Below are 11,063 nucleotides of genomic sequence, written 5' to 3' on the forward strand. Positions count from 1 at the left end.
AGATAGCATGAAAGAAAAACAAACATACTCAGCAAAACCTGGGGGAAACTTATCTGAGTATTTATATAAATAACAGGTGCAGGTGGGTTATTTGGCACAATGGTTGGAACATAGAAAACACTTAATAAAATTTAGGTCCTATATCAATAACCTCAGATATGCAGATGACACCACCCTTATGGCAGAAAGTGAAGAGGCATCAAGAGGCATCAAAAGCCTCTTGATGCCGCCAGAGCCTGTTTGTGTCAACTGACCAGAGTCCGCAAATTCAACGCTCCGAGCCCGTCCGGATGGCCCCGATCCCAGCTTTATATCCTTTGAAAACACTAAGAATAATGTCCCTGCATCAGTTTTTACTGGAGCCAATCACCTGTCATGCCTGGAACAGGGATCGTACCCAGATCGCACTTAGCCCCAATAATCACGAGGTCCACATCTATAAGAAGAACGGGGACCAGTGGGTGAAGGACCATGAACTCGAGGAACACAATGGACACATCACAGGTATCGACTGGGTTCCCAAGAGTGACCGCATCGTCATTTGCGGGGCCGACCGCAACGCCTACGTCTGGAGTCAGAAGGATGGTGTCTGGAAGCCAACCCTGGTGATCCTGAGAATTAACCAGACGGCCACTTTCGTCAAGTGGTCCCCGCTAGAGAAGAAATTTGCTGTGGGCAGCGGAGCACGACTCATCTCCGTCTGTTACTTTGAGTCTGAAAATGACTGGTGGGTGAGCAAGCACATTAAAAAGCCCATCCGCTCCACGGTCCTCAGCTTGGATTGGCATCCCAACAACGTCTTACTGGCCGCGGGATCCTGCGACTTCAAATGCAGAGTGTTTTCTGCCTACATTAAAGAAGTGGATGAGAAGCCAGCCAGCACGCCCTGGGGCAGCAAGATGCCTTTCGGTCAGCTGATGTCCGAGTTCGGGGGCAGCGGCACTGGCGGCTGGGTGCACGGGGTCAGCTTCTCGGCCAGCGGCAGCCGCCTGGCCTGGGTCAGCCATGACAGCACTGTGTCCGTTGCCGACGCCTCCAAAAGCGTGCAGGTCTCAACTCTGAAGACAGAGTTCCTGCCCCTCCTGAGTGTGTCGTTCATCTCAGAGAACAGCGTCGTGGCTGCTGGCCATGATTGCTGGCCCATGCTCTTTAACTACGACGACCGCGGCTGCTTGACCTTCGTCTCCAAGCTGGACATCCCCAAGCAGAGCATCCAGTGCAACATGTCGGCCATGGAGCGCTTCCGCAACATGGACAAGCGGGCCACGACCGAGGACCGCAACACGGCCCTGGAGACGCTGCACCAGAGCAGCATCACTCAAGTGTCTATTTACGAGGTGGACAAGTAAGATTGTCGCAAATTTTGCACTACCGGCATCGACGGAGCCATGACCATTTGGGATTTCAAGACCTTAGAGTCTTCCATCCAGGGTCTTCGGATAATGTGAAGCTGAGCGAGCCTCCAGACCCAGCATGAGGAAGGACCGGCTGCGCCGGGGCAGCGCTGCCATTCGCACAGGGAGGGGAGCCCGCAGCCAGGAAACACTGAAGACGCACGTGGCGCAAACCTCGTTGTGTGTTTTATTTGAATACAATTGGTGAAAGTGTTGGTTTTTTTTCAAAGCAGCAGTGATTTGGGTTTTGTTTGGGGGTTGTTTTTGTTTTGTTTTGCAATTTCATTCCATTTTTGACCAAAGCTTCTCTTTAAGTAGTTTATTATGGAATGTTGTCAACACTAACTTAAAGGAAGGGGTGGGGAGGTATGTAAATTGTCTGCTAAAAAAAATTAAATAAAAACACTGAATATGTTTTTGAAAAAAAAAAAAAAGCCTCTTGATGAAAGTGAAAGAGGAGAGTGAAAAAGTTGGCTTAAAGCTCAACATTCAGAAAACAAAGATCATGGCATCTGTTCCCATCACTTCATGGGAAATAGATGGGGAAACAGTGGAAACAGTGTCAGACTTTATTTTTTGGGGCTCCAAAATCATTGCAGATGGTGATTGCAGCCATGAAATTAAAAGACGCTTACTCCTTGGAAGAAAAGTTATGACCAACCTAGATAGCGTATTAAAAAGCAGAGACATTACTTTGCCAACAAAGGTCCATCTAGTCAAGGCTATGGTTTTTCCAGTGGTCATGTATGGATGCGAGAATTGGACTGTGAAGAAAGGTGAGTGCCAAAGAATTGATGCTTTTGAACTGTGGTGTTGGAGAAGACTCTTGAGAGTCCCTTGGACTGCAAGGAGATCCAACCAGTCCATTCTAAAGGAGATCAGCCCTGGGTGTTCTTTGGAAGGAATGATGCTAAAGCTGAGAAACTCCAGTACTTTGGCCACCTCATGCAAAGAGTTGACTCATTGGAAAAGACTCTGATGTTGGGAGGGATTGGGGGCAGGAGGAGAAGGGGACGACAGAGGATGAGATGGCTGGATGGCATCACCGACTCGATGGACGTGAGTTTGAGTGAACTCTGGGAGATGGTGATGGACAGGGAGGCCTGGCATGCTGCAATTCATGGGGTTGCAAAGAGTCGGACATGACTGAGCGACTGAACTGAACTGAACTGATTACTAGAAAATCTGTTCATCCACTTATTCAAAGAAGAACTGTGGGAGAGTGTGCACCGAGTTAGAGGTATGGCAGTATCCAGCAAGATCCACAGGAAATTAATTGTGTTTCCAGACCCTATTCATCAACCCCTAGGTACAGAGCTAATTCTGTAGCTCTGTACCTTTGACTCATGAAACTAAAAGATCTTTGACTCATGAAACTAACCAAAATAAACCAAAATAAACTATTTGTCAGTCACATTTGATATTTGAAAGAATAACTTATTTTAAAATTATATGTTCTGCTACTGTTAACTGACCATATAACTTGTAGAAAAAGAATTGTTTTCAAAGGTTTCCACTGGAACGCCATAAGAGGTTCTGGGACTCTAGCCACCATCATCCATGTAAGCCTGAAGTTTCTTTGAGAATTCATGTATTTTATCTCCACCGCCCCAAATCATGTAAATGGTGTATTTGAATTCATATCATAGAATGCTTTTTGAACTGAATGATGCCTACCCAAAATGGAAAGGAGCATGATGTGGTGGAAGGAGACTTTGGAATCACTAGGAAGAGGACTCTCATCCTAGAGCCATCACTCACTAGTTTATGACATGGACGAGTCATTGAATCTGTTTCTCCATCTATGAAATGGGGGGTGGGGATGGGGAATCCCACTTCATACTTATTGTCAGAATTAAATAAGAACATTCATGCCTTCTGTGTGCCAGTCACAGTGCAATGTGCTTGGGATATATAAATAAGACATGGACCCTATCCTCAAGGAGTTGAGTGGGTACTCAACAGATATTTTGTTTAAAGGACTAATAAATTAATAGTAAACTCTTAATACATGTCAGTTTCTTCTTCATTTCCCCTGCCTATCCCAAGTGCCAACTGATTTGAAATTAGACTAGAGTACATTTCCCTTTTTAAAAACATTTTATTTTGAATTAATGTTCAGTTCAGTTCAGTTGCTCAGTCATGTCTGACTCTTTGCAACCCTATGGACTGTAGCATGCCAGGTCTCCCTGTCCATCACCAACTCCCGGAGTTTACTCAAATGCAAGTCCATCGAGTCGGTGATGCCATCCAGCCATCTCATCCTCTGTCATCCTCTTCTCCTCCCGCCTTCAATCTTTCCCAGCATCAGGGTCTTTTCCAATGAGTCAGTTCTTCACATCAGGTGGCCAAAGTATTGGAGTTTCAGCTTCAGCATCAGTCCTTCCAATGAATACCCAGGATTGATTTCCTTTAGGATGGACTGGTTGGATCTCCTTGCTGTCCAAGGGACTCTCAAGAGTCTCCTCAAACACCACAGTTCAAAAGCATCACTTCTTTGGCACTCAGCTTTCTTTATAGTCCATCTCTCATATCCATACATGAGTACTGGAAAAACCACAGCTTTGACTAGATGGATCTTTGTTGGCAAAGTAATGTCTCTGCTTTTTAATAAGCTGTCTAGGTTGGTCATAGCTTTTCTTCCAAGGAGCAAGCATCTTTTAATTTCATGGCTGCACTCACCATCTGCAGTGATTTTGGAGCCCCCCCCAAAATAAGATAGGACACTGAAAGATGAACTCCCCAGGTCGGTAGGTGCCCAATATGCTACTGGAGATCAGTGGAGAAATAACTCCAGAAAGAATAAAGAGAAAGATCCAAAGCAAAAACAACACCCAGTTGTGGATGTGACTGGTGATGGAAGTTAAGTCCAATGCTGTAAAGAGCAATATTGCATAGGAACCTGGAATGTTAGGTCCATGAAACAAGGCAAATTGGAAGTGGTCAAATAGGAGATGGCAAGAGTGAACATCGACATTTTAGGAATCAGCAAACTAAAATGGACTGGAATGGGTGAATTTAACTCAGATGACCATTATATCTACTACTGTGGGCAAGAATCCCTTAGAAGAAATTGAGTAGCCATCATAGTCAACAAAAGAGTCCGAAATGCAGTACTTGGATGCAATCTCAAAAACGACAGAATGATCTCTGTTTGTTTCCAAGGCAAACCATTCAGTATCACAGTAATCCAAGTCTATGCCCTGACCAATAATGCTGAAGAAGCTGAAGTTTAACCATTCTATGAAGACCTACAAGACCTTCTAGAGCTAACACCCAAAAAAAGATGTCCTTTTCATTATAGGGGACTGGAATGCAAAAGTAGGAAGTCAAGAAATACCTGGAGTAACAGGCAAATTTGGCCTTGGAGTACAGAATGAAGCAGGGCAAAGGCCAACAGAGTTTTGCCAAGAGAACGCACTGGTCATAGCAAATACCCTTTTCCAACAACACAAGAGAAGACTCTACATATGGACATCACCAGAGGGTCAATACCAAAATCAGATTGATTATATTCTTTGCAGCCAAAGACGGAGAAGCTCTGTACAGTCAGCAAAAACAAGACCGAGAGCTGACTGTGGCTCAGATCATGAACTCCTTATTACCAAATTCAGACTTAAATTGAAGAAAGTAGGGAAAAGCACTAGACCATTCAGGTATGACCTAAATAAAATCCCTTATGATTATACAGTGGAAGTGACAAATAGATTCAAGGGATTAGATCTGATAGACAGAGTGCCTGAAGAACTATGGATGGAGGTTCATGACATTGTACAGCAGGCAGTGATCAAAACCATCCCCCTGAAAAAGAAATGCAAAAAGGCAAAATGGTTGTCTGAGGAGACCTTACAAACAGCTATGAAAAGAAGAGAAACTAAAGGCAAAGGAGAAAAGGAAAGGTACAATCATTTGAATGCAGAGTTCCAAAGAATAGCAAGGAGAGATAAGAAAGCTTTCCTCAGTGATCAATGTAAAGGAATAGAGGAAAACAATAGAATGGGAAAGAATTAATTTTAGATTTACAGAAAGATTGCAAAAATAGTACAAAGAGTTTCCTTATAGTCCCCATCCCACTTTCTCAGCGTTAACATCTTAAATAGCCATGGTACAGTGATCAAGAACAGGAAGTCAACATTTGTACAATATTATTAACTATAGCATATACTTGAAATTCACCAATTTCCCACTAACATCCTTTTTTTGGTCTCCAAATCCTATCCGTGATCACACAAGGTATTCAACGAACTATCACTCCTGTGATTATATTTCTTATAATTTAACATGGATTTATCAAGAGAGAGATTACTTGGGTGGACCTGACCTAATCACATGAGGCCTTAGAAATGACAGGGTCCTTTCTGAGGTCAGAGAGACTGCAAATAAGAGTGGGTCTCAGGTGGTGGTCACATGGCAGAGACCTGAGAGGTCCTCATCTGACAACAGCCAGCATGACAATGGGAACCTTAGTCCCACAGCTGCGAGAAAATGATTTCTGCCAACAACCTGGGGGAGATTGGAATTGTTCTTTTCTCTAGTTGAACTTCCAAATGCTGCTATTGCTGACCTACACCTTGACTTCAGTTTTTGTGTGGCCTTGAAAAAAAGTACACAGTTAAAATATGCCACACTCCTGGCTGACAGAAACTGTGATATTAAATAGATATTGTTTCAAGCTGCTAAATGTAAGGTGATTTGTTGTATAGCAATAAAAACTAATACAGATATTGATCAGTTATTTATAGACCGTCTCTCAATTTAGATTTGTCTGATGTTGCCTCACGATTGGAGTGGGGTTATATGTGCTTGGCAAGAATGCCACAAAAATGATATTGTGTTCCTAGTATCAAAGGATTAATGATGTCTATATCTTTTTTCCTTTTTTTTTGGTTGTGCTGGGTCATTGTTGCTATGCGTAGGCTTTCTCTTGGGGTGAGAGTGGGTTACTCTCTAGTTGTGGAGTGTGAGCTTCTCATTGGGGTGGCTTCTCTTGTTGTAGAACATGGGCTTAGTTGCCCATGGCATTTGGGGTCCTAGTTCCTGTGCCAGGGATTGAACCCGTGTCCCCTGCGTTGGCAGGTTGATTCTTAACCACTGGACCACCAGGGAAGTTTTACTATGTCTTTTTACAAATCCTGTTTGTCCTCAAACTTTGACCCACTAATTTTAGCATGGTTTGAGGATTTTGTCTGAAATGTTTATAACTGTGATATCTGCATAATGATGATCTCTATTTCCTTCTTCCTTCTATCTATATTAATTCAGTTTCTATTGTAAGAAAAAGCTGTCTCTTTACCTCATTCCTCCCCCAATCTATCTATTTATTTATTTGATTATATATATCAGAGTGACTTTGTGGATATTTGTTTTACTCTCTGGGTAAAAAACCCATACTGTCATTATTTTTTGCCTGAGTGTTCTGGTTTGGGTCATGAGTAAGTCCTTCACGTTGGCTCCTGTGTTCTTTTGATCAGCATGTTTCTGGTTTTTCCTTCCTTTCTGGCACACAAGATAGTCCTGTGTCATTTTGTATTTTTCCTACCCCAGTTCTGAAGAGAACCATTTCTCCAAGGAGAACTGGTTCCTTTCATTGGAGGATAGTGTTTGGATCTGGGTAGTGTGTGTATTCAGTGTTTAAGATGTCATTGTTTCTATACTCTCTCAGGAGACAGAGAGAGGTCATATATGGAATATACTAACCCATACATACTTACATATCTATATTTCTCTATGGATATATCTGTATATATTTTAAAACCATGAGTTTATACTGAATACCCCTAATTCCAATCCAATGCCACAAGGTTCATTTTGGCTTTCTCTCTTTCTTACTTATAGCTTCTTTCTCTTACAGTGAAAAACCCAGCTTTTATTATCTCCTACCTATCTAATTATTTTGTTTAAAAATGAGTGTGTTGCTCTTTTTCAGGAAAAGTGTTTTCCTTAGAAGCCTACAGAATGGCTTCCAACCCTACCCTGGTGGAAGGTGACCACAGCAATGGCACTGAGCCACTTTCAGCCTCCTCTTGAACCCCAATATCTCTAGTCACCTCACCACAAACTAAATGAAACGAGTTCTCTGCACTCCAACCCAAGAGCTAGAAGCCCAGGTAGGGTAACTACAACCTGTTACAATAAATTCTTGCATTCTGAGCAGACCAAAAGGAAGTCATCATGAACTGATGATCTTTTTTAAAAAATATATTATTTATTTATTTTAGGTTGTGCTAGGTCTGTGTTGCTGTGTCCAGGCTTTCTGTCTAGTTGCTGTGAGCTGGGCCTACTCTGTCGGGTGCATGGGCTTCTTACTGTGGTGGCTTCTCTTGTTGTAGAACATGGGCTCTAAATGCGTGGGCTTCAGTAGTTGCGGTATGCAGGCTCAGTAATTGTGGTGTAAAGGCTTTAGCTGCTCTGAGACATGTGGAATCTTCCTGCACCAGGGATCGAATCCATGTCCCCTGCATTGGCAGGCAGATTCCTATCCATTGTACCACCAGGGAAGTCCCTGAACTGAAGATCTTTTTAAATGTTATTAATGTGACCTAGGGGATTTTGAATTGTTTGTTGAAGAACTAGAATTCACTGAGTCCTGGCTGATTTTTATGGGTGATTCCTCCATGCTGCTCCACTACTTCTCATTCAGCCAGACATTGATAATTTAACCTCTCAGTACTCCCTACTAAATGCTAATAGTGATTCAACCCTGCCTTGCTCCTTTCAAAGATGTTATTTGTGAAAACCATATGAGAGAATAACTGGATGTGTGCTTGGAAAGTTAGGCAATTGTAAGTAAACTGAAGGACCTTGGAACATGTCTACAGCAGAGGAGTTGAATACTGCACACTCACTCTGTGACCCACCTGGTAATGGGAACTCAGAGACTGCTTTTCCTGTTGTGACCAACCCTAAGCTGGGAGGCAGAGGTACTCTAAGAATACAGGGAAGGTGAAGCTGCAATAGTGAATAGAGTGGCTAAAAAGACAGGATAACATGGGAATCTCTTAAAATAGGAAAGTCAAAATGCTTCAACTACTGCGTACTTTTAAAATATTCATTCATTCAACAGTTATTTACTGAGTGCCTTCACTAAGGGATGAGGAAATGAGGAACTCTATTTCTTCCCACAAGCAGTTTACAGTAGGAGATCCAGTAAACCCCTAGAGCGGGGAATAAAACAACTGCCATTTCTTGAAGATTTACTGTGAGCCAGGAATATTAGTGGTCTACATATTATTTCATTTAATACAACTAATTGCCTTGAAGGTAGGTATTATCTTTGATGATAATGAGGAAGTTAATAATCAGAGAGAGAAGACATACAGATGGCTAACAAACACATGAAAAGATGCTCAACATCACTCATTATCAGAGAAATGCAAATCAAAACCACAATGAGGTACCATTTCACACCAGTCAGAATGGCTGCTATCCAAAAGTCTACAAGCAATAAATGCTGGAGAGGATGTGGAGAAAAGGGAACCCTCTTACACTGCTGGTGGGAATGCAAACTAATACAACCACTATGGAGAACAGTGTGGAGATTCCTTAAAAAACTGGAAATAGAACTGCATTATGACCCAGCAATCCCACTGCTGGGCATACACACTGAGGAAACTAGAATTGAAAGAGACACGTGTACTCCAATGTTCATTGCAGCACTGTTTATAATAGCCAGGACATGGAAGCAACCTAGATGTCCATCAGCAGATGAATGGATAAGAAAGCTGTGGTACATATACACAATGGAGTATTACGCAGCCTTTAGAAAGAATACATTTGAATCAGTTCTAATGAGGTGGATGAAACTATTATACAGAGTGAAGTAAGCCAGAAAGAAAAACACCAATACGGTATGCTGCTGCTGCTAAGTCGCTTCAGTCGTGTCCGACTCTGTGCGACCCCAGACACGGCAGCCCACCAGGCTGGAATTCTCCAGGCAAGAACACTGGAGTGGGTTGCCATTTCCTTCTCCAATGCATGAAAGTGAAAAGTGAAAGTGAAGTGACTCAATCGTGTCCGACTCGTAGCGACCCCATGGACTACAGCCCACCAGGCTCCTCCGTCCATGGGATTTTCCAGGCAAGAGTACTGGAGTGGGGTGCCATTGCCTTCTCCGAATACAGTATACTAATGCATATATATGGAATTTAGAAAGATGGTAACAATAACCCTGTATGCGAGACAGCAAAAGAGACACAGATATATAGAACAGTCTTTTGGACTCTGTGGGAGAGAGAGAGGGTGGGATGATTTGGGAAAATGGCATTGAAACAGGTATAATATCATATATGAAATGAATGGCCAGTCCAGGTTCGATGCATGATACAGGATGCTTGGGGCTGGTGCACTGGGATGACCCAGAGGGATGGTATGGGGACAGAGGTGGGAGGGGGGTTCAGGATGGGGAACACGTGTACACCCGTGGCAGATTCATGTTGATGTATGGCAAAACCAATACAATATTGTAAAGTAATTAGCCTCCAATTAAAATAAATAAATTTATATATAAAAAAAATTAGAGAGGAAAAGAAATTTGTCCAAAGTTACACATGTAGTAAATACAAAAGTCATAATTGAAATTCAGGTCTGCCTTCAGTCTAAAGGTCATATTCTAATATGACCATACTAATATAGTGAGAGTAAGCTATTCAGTGAATGAATACATATTGAGTACCTTTTTGTTCCAGACATTGTTCTAGTGATGTGAAAGTGAAAAAAAGAAAAGTCCCCTCTTCCCTGGTGGTTCAGTGGTTACGAATCCACCTTGCAATGCAGGGGACTTGGGTTTGATCCCTGGTTGGGTAAGTAGGATCCCACATGCTTCAGGGCAATGGAAACCTTGAGCTCTATGCCATGGCCTGTGTACAGGCTGGAAAAGAATTTCCAGACATGAGGCAAAATGAAAGGAGAATAAAATTTATTATAGTGGGAGATGCTATTCTAACAGTGGGCCAGCTCAAGAGAGAGCCTACCCTTTCATGAGCTAGTAGCCAATTTTTATAACCTCCAAACAGAAAATTCCTACTAGAATGGTGGCATTAGGTGATTGGCTAGGCTGCTGTTGGGTTGTTAATAGGGTGAGTATTTACCTAATTAGGGCCAGGGAACTGGCAGTTTAGATCCACAGGCTCACAGCAACAGTTGCTATGGGGCTCAGTCAGTTCCAGAGATTTTTGTCCTGTGACTTTGGTACAGGGCTCCACACTCTAGAGCCCATGCTTCACAACAAGAGAAGCCAGCGCACCACAATGAAGATGTAGTGCAGTAAAAATAAAACAATTATATTAAAAGTCCTGTCTTATGGGACTAACTTCTACTGGAGAAAGACAATAAACAAAACAAATATTTAGTATATCAGGTGGCCCTTCCCTGGTGGCTCAATGGTAAAGAATCCACCAGCCAATGCAGGAGACTTTGGTTTGATTCCCGGGCCGGGAATATCCCCTGGAGAAGGAAATGGCTACCCATTTCAGTGTCAACTACAAATTGATACTTGCCAAGAGCATTACCAGCAACCAAACAACAGGGGCATTTGCCTCTGTGGAAACTGTGTCTTCCTTGATAGCTCAGTTGGTAAAGGATCTGCCTGTAATGCAGGAGAGCCCAGTTTGATTCCTGGGTTGGGAAGATCCCCTGGAGAAAGGATAGGCTACCTCCTCCAGTATTCTTGGG

General features: G+C 42.7%; 1 protein-coding gene across 1 annotated transcript; it reads left to right on the forward strand.

Annotated features, from left to right (window-relative positions):
- Positions 1–262: 262 nt before the first annotated feature.
- Positions 263–1,574, forward strand: LOC102390064 (actin-related protein 2/3 complex subunit 1A-like). Its single transcript, XM_044929402.2, has one exon. It carries the CDS (start codon positions 291–293, stop codon positions 1,347–1,349), a length of 1,059 nt encoding a protein of 352 aa, XP_044785337.1. The 5' UTR covers positions 263–290; the 3' UTR covers positions 1,350–1,574.
- The last annotated feature ends 9,489 nt before the right edge of the window (positions 1,575–11,063 follow it).

The sequence above is a fragment of the Bubalus bubalis genome, chromosome 16, assembly GCF_019923935.1.
Source record: "Bubalus bubalis isolate 160015118507 breed Murrah chromosome 16, NDDB_SH_1, whole genome shotgun sequence".
NCBI lineage: Eukaryota > Metazoa > Chordata > Mammalia > Artiodactyla > Bovidae > Bubalus > Bubalus bubalis.

What these genes read in the sequence shown, in the direction of transcription:
- LOC102390064 (XM_044929402.2), top strand. Translation starts at nt 291, where the DNA reads ATGGCCCCGATCCCAGCTTTATATCCTTTGAAAACACTAAGAATAATG.